Source organism: Tubulanus polymorphus, chromosome 1 (assembly GCF_964204645.1).
Source record: "Tubulanus polymorphus chromosome 1, tnTubPoly1.2, whole genome shotgun sequence".
Taxonomy (NCBI): Eukaryota; Metazoa; Nemertea; class Palaeonemertea; order Tubulaniformes; family Tubulanidae; genus Tubulanus; species Tubulanus polymorphus.
In genome coordinates this window covers 5,353,589-5,373,954 of record NC_134025.1, presented here as the reverse complement: position 1 = coordinate 5,373,954, position 20,366 = coordinate 5,353,589, and the positions used below count along the sequence as shown (strand labels likewise).

Sequence of the window (20,366 nt, the reverse complement as noted above, 5' to 3'; positions counted from 1 at the left end):
ATGTGATGGTTTAAATTGCATGCTTTAATTTTCATCAGTAGAATCGAACAAGATTTTCGTTTCACTCATGAGGAGACGATGAATAACAGGCGCCTATATAGTTTAGATTTAGCGTTATTAGATACAAAGACAATTAGATATTGTCGGGAAGGCTGAAATTAGTCAAGTTTGGAATCGCAAGCATGTTAAGATTTCGATACGAGCAGTTTAGTGGGTTATCTCATGGGAGTTCCTACTTCTCTGCCTTATACCGAGTTGGGTTTGAGTTTTTCAAAGTTCAACGTAATAATCGCATTTTCGTTTGAAAATTACTATTATTCATCTTTGTTCATATTTTTGAGGGATTACGCATAATGCACACAGAATATTTTGTCGATGATATCATGATGTCCGGTTTGAATGCGGGATGTTTATATAATGATTATATTCAATTCGTTATTGGAAAAAAGTTATTTTCCACCAACAAACGCTCGCGCACTAATTTGTACTCTAGGCGCATGGATGAATAATAAAAAAACAAGTAGAAATACATGTAACTTCTTATGTATCATGATTACACCTATATTTTGTCCACGTTCACGTGAAAGTTTTTGAAAAAAAAAGATCGTTTTCCATAATTTCCTGCTTCCATATTGTTATAGCCATATTTGATGATTCCCGATTATATTCCGCGTGTATATGTACATACTTGATTAAATTTTATTCATGCGTTGCGCATGTCAATTTTGATAAAAACTACACCGAGTTTGAAGTTTTGAATTTCGTTTTAGGAGTTGTTGTTATTGCGCGTAGAATCGAAGAAAAATCCAGCTAACTACGGATAATTGCGAGATGAACGCGACGCGAGCTCATGAAATTTCTGTCAGTTTATCAGAATTGTCAAATGCCGCCATCTGTTGTATTCGTGTCGATGAACAGCACGATGCCACCAACTGACGCATATTCGAGGAGACCTGGTCGCAAAATGGCACCTAAAAACCAAAATATATTTAAATGTATTCGCTTATCTTTCGGTAACAGTTTCATTACGAAAACATTGAGTTCACCACGAAGTTTGAGAGAATGTCGATAGAAACCTTGTTTTGTTTTGACTTTCTACGAGCTATGCAAAGCATTTCAAATATGGCAACGATGCCCGCCAGGCCCAATCCGCCTAGTAGAATACCAAATAAGGGATGGACACCATGAGCTCCTATTACAAATCCAGAGGAGTCTGAACTGTCTTGACCAGTTTCACATCTAGCGGGCTCGATAAACCATCTATTGTACAACATCTGTAAGACGCCACTTTCCGCCAACATCAATATTGCTGATGATACATTTTGTCTCAGCGGAGATCCTTGATATAGAATAAGACATACATAAGAAAGCTGTTAGAATTTGCACGCAAAGCATGTTTTGAGAATAAGGAAATAAATCACTTTCAGTAAATATATACATATCGCACTGTAGATACCTATCAGTCAATAATATGTCTGTGCCGCACACCTTTACGACCATCGTATGATCGCATGCGATGATACGATGAAATCGGTTCCGGATGCCATTTCACACTTTTACGATGATACGAAAATATGCGATCATACGACCAATCGTAAAGGTGTGCGCCGGGCTTAGATACGTATCTATTGAGCAACAAATTGTCATTGCAATTCCAACTAATCTAGTCGCTTATACATATATGATAAATTGTCGAAGGTTATACCTATTGGAAATGCGAATCCTAGGCCCTTGGAATCTAGATAACCCCCAGCTTGCATTAATGAACAATCCCTTCGCGTGTGGTATGTAATGGTATGTGCTTCGGTCAAAAATGCGTAGTAGCCTCGTTTTACGCGTTCGATGCCTTCTTTCGTAGAGTTCACGTAAACCGATGGTCGGCTGCTTTCCATGAATCTATACATTCGCGAATATACCTCAACACGGGACTGAAACGATCGAAGAAAAAACATTGAAAAAAAGCAACGAAGATGATGAAATGGAAATCACTCATTTCGTAAAACCCAACTCACACGACGCATGGGAAACAGAAACAGGAGACAAAAACATGTTCCCGAGCGTTTCCCTATTTCGTGTGCGTTTACGAGAAGCGGGAAACATGGTTTCGGGTAATAATGTTTCCAAGATCAAACTTGTTTGATTCCGTGTTTCTGTATTTCGTGTTCCCCTGACGTCAGGTGCGTTGGGCTTGAATAAATCATATTTTGTTTTACGTTTCTGAAAAACTCCCATGTTGATCCACGATATATTGTGCCATATTTGATAAAAGTCTGCTTTGACAAGTCTTCAGCGGTGAGTGAGGTGGATGGCGTCATTAAACGTTCTGGAGTCAGAAACGGAAATAGTTTTGCCACGTAAGCTCCCAAAACGAAAAATGAGAAAATCCACCATGTAGAACTAATGATCCGCACCGATATAGAATTCGGAACCAGGTTACAACCTTTGATAGAAAATGAAAGGAAATAGATATCAAAAAGAATAATAATCCTTGCTTTGGAGTAAATGAGAAAGCATTACCTGCATTTCCCGGGGATCCAAATAGATACCAAAAACTGCCCGCTAAGGAAAATCTGTTCTCTTCTTTTCCGTCCAAAGATTGTTGCCATTCACCGAACCTCGCCAGAAGGAAGAGAACGATACTCATTACTACGTAAGCCACTACAATGGCAAACCACAATTCTGCCCTGAATGGTTGAAACACGGCAAACGAGGAACGCCGAGCTGAAGCGGGTTTTTTCATCAGGATGCCAATTCCAGTGTTCAAGAACGGTGTACTGAAGTCAACAATGCGTTCTCTTTGTGAAGTTATTGTCATGTCAGCAGCTGCCATATCCACTTTCTGAAACGATGTTTTAACTCCGTGTGATTATTATGCAACATTTTAATTCTCTCCTTATTTCCTACACCTTTTCGCAGATTTCAAGAGAAGTCATGCGACATAGAATTTACATCTTTTCAAAATGAGCGTGGGAGGAATGAAACTCAATAATCAACTTCAGGAACTCCGTGTAGAAGGGGTTAAAATGTTATATCTATTTTGACCAACCCGGTTAATGAGTTCCCCAATCATTCCATTCCAAAGCCCTGTGTTCGAATCAATCACGCCGTATCTTCCATTAGCCGTAATCTGAAATTCGTAATTGAAATTGGCTTTTTTGGAAATTCGATCGATCAAGTCAGCGATGTAGCCCTCGTAAGCGCCGTCTTTCCGCTTCATCATAAACGGTTCCGCCTGAAATACAAAAAGATGAAATAAGTTTAATGGAACGGCAAAATATTTCACAAATTCGTTTCATTCATGAACGTCTTGTTTCGTTCCCATATACTTTGAGCGTGCTCATACATCAGATGCGTACTTTTTAAGAATTAGATGTAGGACATTGCAAACATGCTAGTGCGATCGTTTGCCATCATGTACGGACGTATAAAAAATCATTTGTCAGCAGAAATTACAACCGATTCGATCTTGGGAGAAAACTCAATATATAGGTTATGAAAATTAAACTTTTTTCGTCGTTTTTTTTACATTCTTTTATACTATAAACAGGAAAATAAATCATTAAGCGAATGAATAACTCGTTTTACTCAATATGCGCGACTCGTCTCCGCCGCCGACACCATAAATCTGAATGTTTGACAGATCGGTGCGATTTACATAATTTTCAAAAGAGGATTGTACCATTCCTACTAAAGTTACGGCTTACCAAAATAGTCGTTATTTTGACGGATCGTTTTGGTGAGTCAGCTTGGAAATCGTCTAGAAGAAATGTAATACGAACAATTTAGCTCGACAATTGACGATAATTAGGATTTCCAAATTTCTTTCAGATTAACTCAGTCGTTAGGATCATCAGCTGTACTAGGTAATTTAAATATACTTTTATGATCATGATGTAGCCAGCGGGTAGATTACGCAAAGGGACGATATATAACCAAGAAAGGTCTCAAATAAGCCAAATGAGCAAGGGGATATCATCACCATTATGAGATGAACAAAACGCTTGCCTACACACTAGTATCTGTTCTGGGTACATTCTGATGGGAGCTTCCTATGTATATATTGTAAGATCTGTTAGGTTGAAATTGCTAATGAAAATCAGGTTTCGTGGAAATTATGCTGGAGGTAAAACACGTTCTGAAATACTTTTATCCTTTACTTAATATTTCTTCTTACCTGCAGCTCTTTTAGCATCGCTTCCAGGTTTCACTAGAATTATTGCTAGAACTATGCTTGCAACGGATAACCACATTTTCATGCTCAGACTCACACTATTGTGAATAAACCGTTTTTTGCAAACTCTGAACCAAAGTATCATACAGCAGCACAACAGACGCGCCAATGTGGGTCGGCCTGGATAAACGGTGAAAAAACAAAACAAATTGCGTTGGAATATCTAATGGAAATTCTTATTATAGGTGATCTATAGAGTACTGAAATTCCGGAAAAGAATCCCCGTTACTGTATCCACTGTATTCAGGAATTACTTCTGTGATCCAGGAATTTTGGGGACCTAATTTATGAACTTCTATCACGAAATAGTGACGCGATATGTTTTTGGACCCCAAAAAATACACCCTAGAATGGCATCTTGGGGAAACAACGTAATGAAAATATTATGTTTAGAAAATGGGGGTTGGAGGGACCTTCCACCCCAGACCGCTGCCAGTTCACGATTGACAATGAAAAAATCTGGTGGTGTTTCTAGCGCAGTGCAAAAATGAGGAGTTGATAATTTTTTTTGCTTGAGGACTATGCATTTTTCGATCGGTACGTATAGGATAGAACACATGCAAATATAACTACCACTGCTCTGCTGATCACTTTCAATTTTTGGTTTGATGCTTTGTGACAAGTAGACGTGGATTCTTGTGACATATATATACATACAATCGGTGTGAACGTTTAACATCCTGGTGTAAGAGATTCGAAGTGACGTACGAACGAAGTCCATTTGGACAATCGAATCAGAGCGGGAAGAGTTGGTCGCTCACACCTCCCTGAAACGAGGGTCTCTTTTCATATACTGCAACTGTCTCTCCCTCGATGAATACCGGTTTACAAAGACAGCAACATTGTGTAGTAAATGACTAGGCCAAGCTGTTGATATGCTTTTTGTGACCTGCAGACTACATGGCGCTACTACGAAAGAAGAGACCAATATAAGATTATTCATAGAAATTGCTATTCACATTAAATTCAACAGAAAAAAAGACGACTGTTAAAGTCGTTTTGCTTTAAATGACATTTCTGACCGATATCGAGTACTTTGGTATTTTTTGACCTGGTTGTCCTAATCCTGAATGCATTGTGCTTTCCTATCTGTGTCGATGAAAATATATAAAAATAATTTTCTGAAGCAGCTGGTGTCGCAGGTGTATATAATGCACTTATGTCAGTTATCAGCAGGACTTCGTACGTAAAACCAGACCCCTGTGATAGAGGGTTTTTTAGTCCATAGGAAGTAGGTATGTCTAAACGCGTAAAATCTGATATTCGACTTTGTACGGGATTTATTGTCTTAGATGGAAAAACTTCGAGTCTTCGAAGCACCCGTTATCAGAGATTCTTCGTAGAATCCCTTGTTACTTTCTTATAACGTAAGACTATAATTGTGTAAATAGAAATGCATTCTCGGTTTCTTTTCAGAGAGTGAAGAACTCCGATATGACAACAGCGGAAAAAGAAGAAATGTTAAGTAACGGTCACCAGATTTCAAATGAAGTTACAGCCCAACAACAAAATTCGGAAGCTAAACTTCACATTCAGATTTCATCTGCAGAATTTGGCAATGTGAATGTATTAACGAAACCTCGCCAAGGTCAGTTCTATTCGTTCTATCCTACGCATATATGGCAGTATTCAGGCGCGGAATCAGCTTTTTGGAAGGGGGCAAATTTTACGGAAATCTTACAGAAAATAAACTTTCACTGCAAGCGCTGATGGTGGCCAAGCGATCTGCGAGTCTGAAATTCTGAGAATCTAAGAAGCTACATTTACGTGGACTAGTATCTTGACAATATATTTCACGAAAAAATGTTTTGGTTGGCAGAAAATAATGTACATTTAAATATTGAATATGGTCACTAATGAGCCAACCAGTCCACGATCCCAGTCGTTATTGATATTGAGACACCATATTGACTCGTTATTTTTCAGGGAATTGGGAAGGTGTGTCGAATTTCTTCCGCAAATCCATCATCATCGGTACAATACAACTGATGTGTGGTATTTCCTTGGTGATCATCGACAGCGTCTATATGTCAGGGGATCCAAAAGACAGAAAAAATGACACCAGCATCATTTACGGAGAAACGCTGTTTTGCTTCGTGACTGCCATTTTCACGTTTGTTGCCGGGCGATTTCCGCGCATGGCTCTACATGTCACATGTCTAGTCTTTTCCATAATCGGCGCTATGGGTTCGGCTTTCGCCGCGATGTTGCTCGCCTCTACCGATGTCATACGAGAATTCGGCGACGCGTGGAATCATGCAGGAAGATACGAGATGAACGATGAAGGCATGACGATATACCAGAAAACTCCCATAGACGAATTCGAAGCCATCAAAAACCATCACGCAACGCTTTTCGTCGCTCGTTGCGTGTTCTTAAGTATAAATTGCATCGCGTGTATTGTACAAGCCGGATTCTGTTGTCGATTAACATGCTGTCGCCCGAAAATTCAGGTTGAGATCGTGTACAACATACCTCAGAAAGTTAACGCTGAAGAAAAATCACTTTTAACCTAAACCGATTTGCAGACCAAGAGCACATCGTTCATCATGATATTTTTTTATCTACATACATATTTCAATACACGGCTTATACTGATATACACAAAGTTTATATTCACGTAGCATCCAGCCGATAAAAATATTTATATTAAGGCTAATTTATATCACAATCCATTTATTATCAATCAACTTTCTCATATTTCGAAGCTGAACTGTAAATGTATAGGTATTCGGGCCAAGGCCGAATATGAAACATTTTTAAGATCATTAGTACATATATATCTAGACCTATATAACTTCGCTTCAAATATATAATATCCACCAATTGGAAAATGCTTGCGAGTTCGTTCGCGATAATACGTAGATGAGTTGAACATATATGAATTAGTCAAAATAGATAGCCAGCGAAATGTGCGCAAAAATGAATGATGATTTAGCGGAATTTTGCAGAACGATGTGTATAAAACTCTGAAATTGGCGAGAAATATATCTTTATGTTAGTATTTAACTGCATGTATCAAATAGCTTCTATTATGCACTATAATACAAGAGGACTACGCCCGAGCCCCGAGGATCCGTCAGATAACCGTTCAACTCGGATTTTCGTTAAAATATTTTTGTGACACTTTTTAAGAAATCCAACTCGGTATCCTTAAAGTCGGACACATTTTTACCGTCCCCAAAGTACCGACTTGGGCGCAGTCTAAACGATCCGACTTGAGCGGAGTCTACTCATACTGTATGTTATGTGGCTTGCGGCTGCTTCAGTATTTTTAGGAGAATTCTGTCGGTCAAACAAACTTCGATCATCATTTCTAAAACCTACTCAATGGTGTTAGTTGTTCGTATATTGAATTTCGTATATTGAATGATTTATTAGATTATCTTGATTTTTTTTTTGAAACTCCATAGTTTGTTTCGTGTTTTGAACGATTTCATAAGATATTTATATTTTCATCGAAAATGAACGAATTAAGCCATGTTACATACTCACTAAGGAATATAGCAATATGTACACGTAGTAATTTCTGCCAGTTATCTTTTAATTCTTACGCTTAGACTCATGGAAAAAACTGTGTTATGTACTTATGCTAATTTCAGAGTACCGGTAATATCCAATAGTTTGCAGTTTTTATCCCAAAATAAAAATCGCTCTTTGAAAAGCCCGAGTACTAGTATTTCCAATAATCATTGCCATCCGATAAGGTGAACATAATATTCTCTTTTTGTTGCCATTTGATAGTTTCGAAATTGTCTGCGACTTGTTGAATCGATTTCATTCGGTCCTTATCTCGAAATTAAACTTTTAATGTTCAGACATGAATGAAAAAAATCGACCCCTCGAAATTACGACAAAATACGTGTATGCTCGAACATCGCACCAGTGTCCACTTGTTCCGGGACCTGTTCACTTATATATACGTATTGGGTTAAAAGATCGATACCACGTTTCTCATTTTAGCCGAGCTTAAAAAGTTGACCTGACCGGCTGCCTATCTACAGTACCCCCTGTATATAACATTTTCTAGAAATGAAGTGATAATAAAATTTTATTGCAGTTTTCAAAATCACCCGGCTGAATAGGAGAAACAAGGTATGATTTTTTTAGCCAATACTGAAGCAAAGCCACTAACCTGGTATTCAAATAACACAGTAAATACATATGGCTGCTATGGAAAATAATTTTATTTCCTGTACTGTATGCATTTAACTACACAAATACAGTATGTACAACAATGTTCAAGTGATTCATTCTCTAAAAAGTCGATCATTATCAAGTCATCAGATATTTTTGACTCGGCTATTGCACGCTCGCTTTACCATGACTAGTTCATACACTACATCCACAACAAGCAGCACACGTTCAAATTTACATAGATCCTCGATATCATTCGTAATAAGAGTTTTTGTGTGGGTAGGGTCTACGTCGATCTTGGAATGTTGTACTCGATGTTGGCCCCTGAGAAAAAAAAAAATTTCAGAATTATTAATAGACATAATTTCGGAATCTGATTATAACAATAATGATAACAGTAATAAACCATTATGGCGCAAGGATCCTATATACTGTAGTTCAAATGTGCCCCTCCCGGGAAAATCTTATTCGATATGTGCCTGTGAGCCCTTTACAATTTAAATTTCTTTAAACAATAAAAACATACTTATCAACACTCACCATACTTCCTTCTCTCGAATAGAACTTTCTTTCTATGACCTGAAAAATATATCAAAAGTTAAATAGGTGCACAAAATTCTATTTCATGCTGATATCAAATAGGTTTATAATAAATGTACAATCCCATTAAATGATTAATAAAAAATATTGATTATACCATAAGCCTTATCAGGCATTGCTGAAGAGTGACATTTCAAAGTTTATAGCTAATCTTTATCTAAGAATTCTATTGAACCCTCAATTCCGACATATAAATAACTTCTAATTCATGAAAAGTTTTCAACATCAAACCTTGTCGAAGAATCTTGATAATTTGACAGCATTACTCGACCCAGCCGATAGATGGCGCACTTGGTTACAATCCTAAAATTCAAATTAAATTGCGACAATGGCAATTAAGTGATTATACATTAAACTTATCTCAACGATTCTTGGTGCATCCCCAACAAAACTAAACTTACCACAAAAACTTCGTCGGAGCAACATTCGTCTGCAATGGATGATGCCCTTGTTCGCCCATTATCACGAACAATTTGTGCCAAATCCAATTTCGTGCCAATGATCAATATTGGAATCTGATTTCCAACAAATTGTTCTGGATCATAGTCATTGCTAGAAAAAAATAACTATTACCTTGTCACAAAAACTCCAAGAGGATATTGAGGCCTTAGTCTTTGTAATCTGTAATCATCAAAGTCTCACCCATCTTGAGGTATCTTATGATCTTTGCTGAGTAATTCAGAAAGCCATTTCCGCAGATTTATTTGTGATTTCCTATTCGCTAAATCGTGGACTAAAATTATACCTGCAATTTAAGATGTTGAATCTTTAGTTGAAAATGTAACATTTCATAGAAAAACTACAACTAATTTCGTGTCATTCGATTGATTGTTTGCACTATACCATAATTGATATTTAATAATAGCAAGAGAGAAAATGAATATGAAATTACCATGTATCGGATGATAGAAGATTGATCTACTATTTTTGTGGCCAGCAGACCCTCCTATATCCCATAGTTCGATGAAATATGATTTTTCCTCTGGGGTGCCAGCTTTGTATTCGTGCAACTGGAATATACAAGCAAAATTTAATGAAAGTGCAAATCCTGCATTAATATTCTCACACTCATTCGTAATGAACTACAAAACATTAATTAGTATAAATAGCAGGAAGCATGTACCTTTACTTCAACAGAACAGCCAATAGTGTAGGACGGATTGCCGATAGGTGCATTGGCACAAATCAGATGCACGAGAGATGTTTTTCCAACGCCTAAAAATATTTGCAAATGTCAAAATAGCAAGAGCCCGCAAATCTTTAAGTACCAGTGTGTGTCGCCACCTAGTGCAAACAATTGAAAACTTAGCTGTTTGGCCAACAGAAATACGCAAGATTCGAAATTCTGGCAGAGCTATTTCTTAAATTCTACATTCTAATGATAAGATTATTTCGAAGCTATGCCTAAGATTAATTTTCCTGTGAATGCTAGTGAAATAAAGCGACATTTTACCAGAATCTCCAACAACTAGTACACGAACCCGATCAATGGCAGCCATGACAGTGGTTTACAAACGCCTAACTTTTGTATCTTAGAAAAACATTCGTAAATTCATCAATCAATTCATTATTCATATTATAAAAGCTTATTCATCCTCAAATCTACATCAAAAGTTTGATCTATGAATTGTATAACAGCTGACATATTGAGATGTGCGTTTATTTACGATCGAAATGTTTATAAATTTCCTAACATTCAGTATTGTAAATTTTGCAGTACTGGCCTGAACACGGAAGCGAATTCCAGGGAAATCCACATTTCACACGCGTTTACAGCAATTAATCACCAAGGTAAATCAATCAAATTATCTCTCCAATAAGGAGTGCATATAAGCTTTATTCGATGATTTTGTGAAAATCTGACGTGGGAAAAATGTTCATGTCATGAGCCTATTTTACACTGATAAATGATAATGAAATGACGATGTGAAAAATCAGTGGCTTTCTGTCGTCTCCTCTCTTCTGACTCTGGACCTGTCTCTGGCTGCCTCTGCTGCATTGACTGAGGTAGTAGAGGCCGAGGGTCACTGCTGCTGAGGGTCACTACTGCTGGACTTCGCCGCCGCTGGTCCCTGACCCTATTACACATGGGAGTCTGGGACATTATTGCCTTACACATGGGACATTATTGCCATTCCCTTGTTGCGCACACAGCATACCACTATATAGGCTACTGCCCATCCAAAATACCAACTTTTCAATAGCTTTTTTATACCGGTACTGCCATTATTGTTCTTGGGTGTGATTTCAATTTCATGCCCTGTGCTATTACTTGTCCTTAGCTTACCTTAGTATCCTGTAGTTATCTATACAACTCATGACCCACTGCTAATTTCACAATTTGATATAAATAAGCCATCAGATTATCAAAGCTTAATGATTTTTCGCACCCATTAACTGACCAAACCCTATTGTACCCACCCTTAAACCCTAGTCTACCAGACAATCTTGTGTTACCTCTAGAACAACAGCTAATTAACTATAATATCAAGATCATTAATATACTTTTGGTACTAGACTAGGTTAACCCTATCCCAATCTCTTGCATTATCCATTCTTGTTTGAAGATAGTGGTTTCTCTTGAAATTATATTATATTCAAAGCCCTCAGACTAATTTTTACAAAAATGTTTATTGTTTTGCATTTTTTATGTTCTACTTTGGACTTGGACAATCTTTTGGTCTTTGTAGTATTTTTTCTATGTTATTTGATTCCATCTCTGACTTCTCTGCACTGGCAAAAAAACCATATCTTTTTTACCTCTTTCATGCTGCGTATTAAATGTGAGCTATATTTATCTATTATCTACCTATATAGCACCGTTGTGCTCAACTACTATCAGCTGCAATAGACTGCTGCAGGATAGTGTGGAGTAGGTTGTGGCTCGCCGGCTGCGAAGTGAATTATCAAACAACTACATTCATTTCTCTTCGCTTTACTTTAAAAAAAACTTCTTTAATTATTCACCAATGATTAGCAAGTGTGAATATACTTTGTACTTTGTGAGTTACATGTGGTCTACAATTAAACGTGTATTTTGGGGAGATACTAAACCAGAAGTAGGTACATGAATTCATCTCGTTGGTATCTCTTTCTACTTAGTATGCATGCTGCATGGATTACTTAGTCGACATGTTACACAAGTCCCAGACCTGATTATGACTACTATTTGAGAGAGGTTTTTACTCTTTTTAAGAGCTTAATTACTCAAAAAACATAAAAATATTCTCAAAATTGAACTAATGTCTAGTTTATTTTCAAATACTATTTTGTTGTCAGTATTTACTATTAACTCTCATTTTTGTGAAAACTACTACAATTAGAGATATCTGGTAGTCTGGTCTGAAGTCCAAATTCTATTGAGAGACATGTATTTTAGTACTATTAACTAGAAAAGGTATCTCCTATTCAGCATTCATTTTTACTCGGTGATCAAAAATTTCTCTTACTTGAAAATACATTTGTATAGGCCTATTGTATAGGCTGTATAGGCCTATTTGTTAAGGATTGAAGAATTTATTATATTTGATTCATATATTTTGCCTCACCCAGTGTGTGTGTAGTATGTCGGTTAAGTTAAGAGCTAGATCTCAAACAAAGCAGTCGTCAAAAATGGCTTGCTGCATATGCAATATTCTATTAAGTGTCATTACCCCAATTTCTACTGAAACTGGGGTTACCTGTTATACGGGCTGTATAGAATTTGGTAATCTAATGTAAGTGATTGTTACTGGTGATGAAATGCACGATTTAGCTATTATACTCGGATTATTGAGTAAATCCCGCTGAAACACAGTTGACTCGACACCGAGTTTAAACACATTCGAGTTAATTGCAGCAAAGGACAATAGAATCATTGCAAATTAGAGTAATGTTAAAAAGACAATAACAGTTGGATTGAGTTACTAACTGCGCAGATTAGACTCAAGCTTAGACAGGTATTAATTGTTTATAGTATATTTAACTGATCATTTGACCTTATCTGACTGGAAGGGACAAACTTATGCTATGGGGTTATTAAACCAAGAGGTATGGAAACATATTATTGACCTATAGGTAGATATTGTGTATGTGGCAAGCATCTTTTGATTCTGAGTTAAGAGTAAGTACAGTAGACTCAGCCTATATAGATATTAGCGGTATGCTGAAATGGGCAAAATGTTACCATTATAGACAAATACCAGTATAGATTTTCAGATTTTTTTTTTACATTCACAAATACTAGGGACAGAAATCTTTTGATTCAACCGGTTTGAACAGATAATCGAATAGACCTCTGTACCGCTATAGGTGGAGTCTACTGTAGTTCATGGCTTTCAGCTAAGATACCGGTAATGGAAAAGAAAAAAATTTATTAATTCCGCTGTACATATTGAGCATGGAAGCACTTAGATTTGCCATTTATCATGACATATTCATGTGAACAGTCTTTGTTAATAGAAAGCTAATACGATAGGTTCAAGACAGACACCTGATAAACGAAGATGTTGCTCTGTATATATCTGTGCTATGTTATTGAACACTTTGAATCTGAACAGTGTGAGATGCAATGTACTTGAATTTTTTTGTATCGCCATTCATGTACAATCTCGTATGTAATTTTGTAGGAAAATATTTCATTAGCTGAAATGAATACTTGTGAAGTGACAACAATGCCGAGTCTACAACCTAAGGCTGTCGAAGAAAAAGTTACAATGGAAAATGAAACTGTGGAAGAATCTCCAAATCTAGTCAATGACCAAGATAATGGTATTGAACATTTTTCATTTTGAATTGAGCTTTAGCTGTAAAATACAGCAGTAGTGAAGTTGTACGTTTATCATTACCATGTATCATGATTATTTTAGGGTCTACTGTGACTGTTAAGAGTGAAACAGATGTGCCGGCACAATCTGAAATACCTGAACAATCTACTGAGATAAAAATCCCTGCAATTACGCCCAGTACAACGGATGAAAGCTCGTCTTCACGTGAGAATAGTGAAGAACCAAAACCTGAAGAAAAAGCTGTGAGTAAACCATTGATTGCAGTATGAACATGGTTGGAAATGTCTAGTTGCATTACTTAACATAGACTTACCTTGATTTTAGTCCGATGTTGCACCAGTTCAGGCAGCAGTTGCAAAAGAGACCAAACCGGAACCAAAAACTAAGAAAACTATAAAGAAAGATCTGAAAGCTAAGAAAAAAGAAGACAAAGGAATTGGTAATTATTGCTTTTACTCATAAGCATGCACACTTTCCTTTTTGCGGTACATGTGTAACCAAAATGAGCTTTTTCAGCATTCAGACCTGTGATAGACTAGTGTTGATTTGTTTTTTCAGAACATGTGCTGAAAGCATTGAGTAGTTTGAATACTCCAGAAGAGAAACTAGCCGCTCTCTGTAAAAAATATACTGATTTACTTGAAGACCATCGTTTGAATCAAGCCTCGCACAAACAAGGCCAGCGAAGTTTACAAGTGGTATGAAGAACATGAGTACCCGGTGAACAAAATTATGTAACAAATGAGAGGTTTAGCATTAAACTTTAGTTTTCTTTACTTCTTTCGTCATAGCTGATGCGCGAGAAAGACCAGTTACAAACAGAACATACTAAAGCCCTTTTGGCCAAGTCTAAAATGGAGAATTTATGTCGGGAATTACAAAAACATAACAAACTCATCAAGGTATTGACATTGAATACCACCATATCTATTTAAACGGATTCTCTTTGTGTTACTGTTTTCTGTAACACTGTCAACATCATGTATGTTCTTTATCTTTAAGGAAGAAAGTGTAGCTCGTGCTAAAATTGAAGAAGAAAAAAGGAAAGATGTTACGAATAAATTTCAGGTAAACTAACGGATTACTGAGAAAGAAGTTCAGATTTTCATATATTTCTAAGAGTACCCACCCTTTTACTGTTTGATCGTTGATTATTTTTAAGAGTACAATCAATGATATACAAAGCCAGATGAATGACCACTATACAAATAATTCACGTTTAAAAGAAGAAAATGTTGAATTGGCTCAGAAATTAAAGAAGCTAATTGAACAATATGAAAAAACTGAAAAGGTAAATACATCTTATGTTAATTTTCATCTCAATGTTGTCAAGACATCAATCAGTTCCAACATAACATAGTTTGCCAAATACATTTTTAGCATATGGACAAATTATTCAAAACAAATAAGGCACTCACGGAAGAAAAAGAAGGTAGTCTAAAAGAAAAACATAAGGTATATGCAAGCGAAACGATCAGTTTAATCAGATTCCAAAAAGAAATAGCTGTTAAAAACTTAGTTTTCTCTTGTTTCTCTGACAGCTTTTGCTAGAGTTACAACATTCAGCCACTAAAATTGCAGCTATGGAAGCAACGGAGGCGCAATTGAATAAACAGGTTAGTTGCTGATTTGGATGGATTCTTAATTGAATCATATTGATGATATTCACATGACATGTCCAATGAGCTACATATAATTTTTTCTGTCCTAGCTATCAATTTATACGGAAAAATACGAGGACTTCCAGTCAACACTGAAGAAAAGTAACGAAGTTTTTAATGGATTTAAAAGTGAAATGGATAAGGTAAATCTTAATTTTCAAGTTATATAGCGGGTATGGCTCTTGACAAAGAATTCTTGCTGATTGTTAGACTGTTATTGCATACTATGTTGTAGATGACGAAGAAAATTAAAAAACTAGAAAAGGATACTACAATGTGGAAGACAAGATGGGAACAAAGCAACAAAGCCCTTATTGATATGGTGGAAGAAGTAAGACGATCTTTTGATTTTGTGATATTAACATTTGAGATAACATTTCAGATAATGATATATCATGGCTCCGCATTGTATATTTACAGAAAACTCAAAGCGAGAAGCAAATCAATACCTTGCAGCTAAAAGTCACCAAACTGGAGAAATTGTGTCGTGCCTTGCAAGCTGAACGAAACTCCAAGTCTGGTTCAACTTCGCCCAAGTCAACTTCTCCCGAACCAGCTGAGGTGAAACCAGTTGAAAACGGAGCTGGGCATACTGATCCTCAACCTTCAACTCTAACAGTAGACGAACAAGAACAACCACCAGCTGAGGAAACCGTATCACGAGATGAATTACAAAATGCTGAACAACCAGAGTCGAATCCAAAACAGGAGCCGATAGATGTTCAGGTTGAAGATGATGCCCTTCCTTCGCTGAATGATACTAGCGAGGCTGTACAGTCTGAACCAGTTGATCAATAGTACACCCGTAGTAGATTTTCATCAGTGTTTGTGTTCCATATGTTACAGACAGTATTTACGTTAAGATTCAAACAGGAACAGAAGACTCGATGATATTATTTCTGTCCATTGCATGCAGACTTCTGTGATAGACATTAATATGTACATTTGTACGTGTACTTTGTGTATATGTACAATACAGCTGAGCTTATAAAACAAATGGACTTGCCTAATAGCTGTACTGCCCGATCAACTTTAACTCACTTTCCAGTGCGAAATGACTGAAGTCTGCCCTTCATTGCTTATCTCCTTCTATCATTTTTATATTCGGCTTTCGAAAATTTGTGTATCTAAATTGTAATTGACCATAATTGGTGTGGTTTGTCAAAATTGATCAGCGCCTTTTTAATAAATATAAGCTGTAACTCTTAGTAATGTAATATATATATATATAAATGCTGCTGGTTCAGAAAGTTGTTTTAACGGAAATTGCTTTGATAAGTTCATGCAGAAAATAAATGCCAAAGATTGACATTTCCTGAACGGTGCATATCTTCTACAGTTGTTAACGAGGATGGATGTATTTCCCCATATTCATAGCACTCTCGACCAGCATTAATTTGGAGGTACAATGTAGAAGGATTGAAATGAGGAAGACTGCGACACTTAATGAAGTGTTGTATTAAATTCAACAGAAGTAGAAATTGTGTTCTGGCGATTCACAAAGTATGTTTGCTTTCCTAAATTGGCCACCTATCTGCGGAAAATAGATGGTCCACTTATTGATATACCAGTAAAGACTTAAAACAACATTGTGCAAGAGTATTCTATGAATGGCCTTGCATCTGACTAGGTACAAGAAGCTGGCTCCGGTATTCCATGACTGATAGTGAAACTAAAGATACATACCCGCACCATGAATAAAAAGATATTCATTAGTTAAACAAATTCATACATTTTATTTCATATCCTTATTCATGTAGTATGATTAAAGAACAGATAAACTGGTAAACTGTACTTATGCTGGATAATGTTTATTTGAACCAATACAGCCATATACATTGATGGTCATAATCATCCTTGCATATGCCAGAATCTAAGCAATGTAGATTTTCTGCCATTTTTTAACGTGGAAAATATATCCATCTCTAACAATGATCATGGCCTCGGTGGTTTCATAACAAATGGTTCGAGTTGTTCCTCGGGAGGTAAAACACTATTTAATCGTTCCATTAATGGGATTAGTTCATCAACATGCATTTTCACACGTGTCAGCACTGAAGACACTTCGCCAACTTTTTGAATCTGTTCCGCATATTTCGCGTATTTCTTCTGTCGTTCAGTTAACATATTATTCAGTGTTTGAATGGCAAAATCAATCTGCAAAAATCAACCGACATGATTGCTGAAACCGGATACGTGACCATCTTTTCATAATGGGGTAAAACTAGTAAACATACCTCTTTGATTCTAACACATAGGGCATTTTGATCGAATGTAGTCGCCTCTGCGCAGTGTTTCAAATGTTCCTGGTACCGTACACAAAGCAGTAACATTTGCCTAGCATCGATTTTATCCAATAAGTCCACATCTCGCATATTGGGCAAATTCAATGACGTTTTCATTATTGGCAAGAATACAGGAATGTCTTCGATTTTTTTCAGTTCATTATCAGAGTATTTAGTATCTGAGTTTCCCTCCGCTACAACGACTATATCGTGTTTTAAAGGATTATGTGTCGTACTTGTGTCTTTTTCACGGCCAGAAGGAGAATGTCCGCGAGATTTAAGGTGCATCCGAGGAGAATGCCTGGGAGTGTCTGAAATGTGATAAGATACGTATGAGTCTTCACTATGCATTCTTAATACATTATCAATATACTTAAAAGGACATTTTAACTACAATTGAGTTAATATAAAGCCAAAGAATAGAAAAAACTATTTCAAAAATGCACATTATACAGACAGTGTAACTTCAAATTACTAAGTTTACGCTTCCAAAATGCATTCTATAAATATAGATTGAATGCATGCATCAAAAAGCAGTTATATATCGCAATGAAATCATCAGTTATGCATTCAATGAAATCGAGTTTACGGAACATGGAATGGAATAAATTATTCATTCATAGCAGTATTGCAGGATCATCCATTCAAAAACCAAATCTGCCAGGATCATCAACCAACTTCCACCAACCACACAAAACTGGTTTTTCAGACTAAATCATAATTTATGAACGATTCTTCTTGGACAGCTAGGCCTAATTGATTGTTACACCGAGTTGAATCAAAGCCAGCAATATCATTATGACATTATTTTCAAGTTGATTGCACTGAATTGAAAAGTTCTATATTTAAATTCTTACTATGAGCGAAAAGTTAGGAGTTTGGTTAAATCTTAAATCAAAGGAAATTCATAGTTATGCAATGAAGTAGCAATTAAGTAAATTTTGTGCATGCCTATCAGTGTATGACTATAATTGCTTAGTCTATACTGTGAAGTGCAAGGTTACTCTCAAATTCACTAAATTTTAGGTTCGAAATTATATATGATATGAAAGATGGAATTATCAAAAAGAACCTTTAAACCCAAGAGGATGGAAATAGAATGACACTGTGTAATAAATATATGTAAGGTTTTTATATTTAGGCGGCATTTTCTATTATGGTGCCAGTTATTCTGTCATACATGTACCTTTCGGCAAAACCTTGTCATCGATATTAGGCACTGAGAAATGCAAAATATTCAACAAAATTAAAATGTGGATAAATCAACAACGAAATTGCAACAACATTCAATTACCGGCAATCTACAAAAAAAGATAATTATTCATATTTACAAGCACACCTTGCACTACTGACCTCCATCAATTGGTTTACTGATAGAGTAAGATGTGTAAGGAATATCTTCATCTCGTTGTGATTTGAGGTTAGTAGACGGCATTCCCGGTATACTCTGATCTGCCCCCATCGCTGTAAAATCAATTTCATAATTATCAAATGAAATAAAAATGTGATCCTTCATTTATTTTAGTCTTAAATTCTCGACTCTTCAAAAACGTAACAAATATGGAAATTCTTATTTGAATAGTAGAACGTATATATTTTGCCAATAGCTTATTGATTGGTTACTAATGTTGCACACGTGACATAAATACTAAGGAGCTAGACTAACGAAATCTTAAAAAAACATCAGAGATCATGATAAATTGGAACTGAAACCCACCACCTACATGTGTGCTAATGTAGCATTCTACCACGTCCACAAGACCATAATAATAGTTCCTAGCTGCCAGAACTCACAATTACTTATGGCCTTCGCTTCAACCTAGCCCCAACCATAGACCTTCCCATAAGCCTTAAATCTAATGCTTACCCTAGTCTATCAGTATCTGGCCATTGGTATGGTTCCAGAAAATGTTGAAGAGGAACCTGTACATCGTTTATTGATTTAGTAGGCCTAACTGCTTTAGGCTAACCCTATTACCCTAATTAATACTGATCCTAAAAAATAACCCTTTTTTAAACCCTAATTGTAAACATTTAATCTTTTTAAGTAAAGGCAAAATAGCTTATACTAAACTCTAAATACCAAATTCTTCTACTTAATATAATTAATAAGCTAAAAGGCAAAATGAAAATAGATATACTCCACTTTTTTCACTGAGTAAATAAAAATTTGTAGAGCGCCTGAACATAATCAATTTCTCGAAATGCCTTGATTCTAATAATGATTTGCAGGTAAAAGTGCAGATCCGCACCTCTCGTGATTGACGCAATCTGCTGAATGACAGAATCCAGGCTAAAATCTTTCTACTCTCTCTAGTAGTGAAGATATCTTAAAATTAGCCAATGGCAATGTACTGAATTGCTGATGACATTTTGAATCTGAAACAATGATTTTAATGTAATTGATTGAACCGTTTACGCGGAGAGGTGCGGATCTGCACTTTTACCTGATTTGCACTATGATTTTTTAGAACAATGACCTAAAAGACTTACTTAAGTCTATTTTGAGCTGTTTCAAAATGCCAAAACATTATTTTCCGTTCATTTTGGTTCATTTCCGGGTATCTGTCACAAGTAGACGAGCGGGTATTATCTTACATGATACATAATCCGTGACGTCATGCTATAGCTGATTCGATTCGAATCCCTTAGAATATCTTTTTTATTCAAAATATCTATGGAATAT

The 20,366-nt window shown here is 36.2% G+C and overlaps 5 protein-coding genes across 7 annotated transcripts; 2 read left to right on the top strand and 3 right to left on the bottom strand.

Moving 5' to 3' along the window:
* Positions 1-540: 540 nt before the first annotated feature.
* On the bottom strand, positions 541-4,316 carry LOC141900706 (glutamate receptor 2-like). Its single transcript, XM_074787719.1, has 8 exons — positions 4,175-4,316; positions 3,705-3,757; positions 3,047-3,232; positions 2,518-2,839; positions 2,214-2,440; positions 1,706-1,928; positions 1,077-1,339; positions 541-971 (listed from the first exon to the last, which is right to left on the bottom strand). Exons 1-8 carry the CDS (start codon positions 4,314-4,316, stop codon positions 849-851), a joined length of 1,539 nt encoding a protein of 512 aa, XP_074643820.1. The 3' UTR covers positions 541-848.
* On the top strand, positions 3,616-8,326 carry LOC141900720 (uncharacterized). 2 transcript variants are annotated; one of them, XM_074787742.1, is made up of 4 exons: positions 3,616-3,736; positions 3,829-3,863; positions 5,648-5,819; positions 6,158-8,326. In XM_074787742.1, exons 3-4 carry the CDS (start codon positions 5,666-5,668, stop codon positions 6,745-6,747), a joined length of 744 nt encoding a protein of 247 aa, XP_074643843.1. In that variant the 5' UTR covers positions 3,616-3,736; positions 3,829-3,863; positions 5,648-5,665; the 3' UTR covers positions 6,748-8,326. The 2 variants fall into 2 exon arrangements, with proteins under 2 accessions (XP_074643843.1, XP_074643850.1); XM_074787749.1 differs by lacking the exons at positions 3,616-3,736; positions 3,829-3,863 and adding an exon at positions 5,404-5,466.
* A 78-nt stretch (positions 8,327-8,404) lies between these two features.
* Positions 8,405-10,470, bottom strand: LOC141900715 (rab-like protein 3). Its single transcript, XM_074787730.1, has 8 exons — positions 10,422-10,470; positions 10,092-10,183; positions 9,861-9,978; positions 9,611-9,713; positions 9,370-9,520; positions 9,200-9,271; positions 8,895-8,947; positions 8,405-8,692 (listed from the first exon to the last, which is right to left on the bottom strand). The coding sequence occupies exons 1-8, from the start codon at positions 10,465-10,467 to the stop codon at positions 8,515-8,517; spliced, it is 813 nt and encodes a 270-aa protein (XP_074643831.1). The 5' UTR covers positions 10,468-10,470; the 3' UTR covers positions 8,405-8,514.
* A 1,354-nt stretch (positions 10,471-11,824) lies between these two features.
* LOC141900696 (beta-taxilin-like) lies at positions 11,825-16,714 on the top strand. The gene is made up of 13 exons (XM_074787708.1): positions 11,825-12,027; positions 13,576-13,717; positions 13,816-13,976; positions 14,059-14,173; positions 14,293-14,432; positions 14,526-14,636; positions 14,737-14,802; positions 14,897-15,025; positions 15,115-15,189; positions 15,276-15,350; positions 15,446-15,538; positions 15,631-15,726; positions 15,816-16,714. The coding sequence occupies exons 1-13, from the start codon at positions 11,938-11,940 to the stop codon at positions 16,191-16,193; spliced, it is 1,671 nt and encodes a 556-aa protein (XP_074643809.1). The 5' UTR covers positions 11,825-11,937; the 3' UTR covers positions 16,194-16,714.
* A 404-nt stretch (positions 16,715-17,118) lies between these two features.
* On the bottom strand, positions 17,119-20,265 carry LOC141900735 (BLOC-1-related complex subunit 5-like). 2 transcript variants are annotated; one of them, XM_074787762.1, is made up of 5 exons: positions 20,174-20,265; positions 19,034-19,144; positions 18,867-18,899; positions 17,633-17,991; positions 17,120-17,552 (listed from the first exon to the last, which is right to left on the bottom strand). In XM_074787762.1, exons 2-5 carry the CDS (start codon positions 19,140-19,142, stop codon positions 17,331-17,333), a joined length of 723 nt encoding a protein of 240 aa, XP_074643863.1. In that variant the 5' UTR covers positions 19,143-19,144; positions 20,174-20,265; the 3' UTR covers positions 17,120-17,330. The 2 variants fall into 2 exon arrangements, with proteins under 2 accessions (XP_074643869.1, XP_074643863.1); XM_074787768.1 differs by lacking the exon at positions 18,867-18,899 and having other exon boundaries at positions 17,119-17,552.
* Positions 20,266-20,366: the final 101 nt, after the last annotated feature.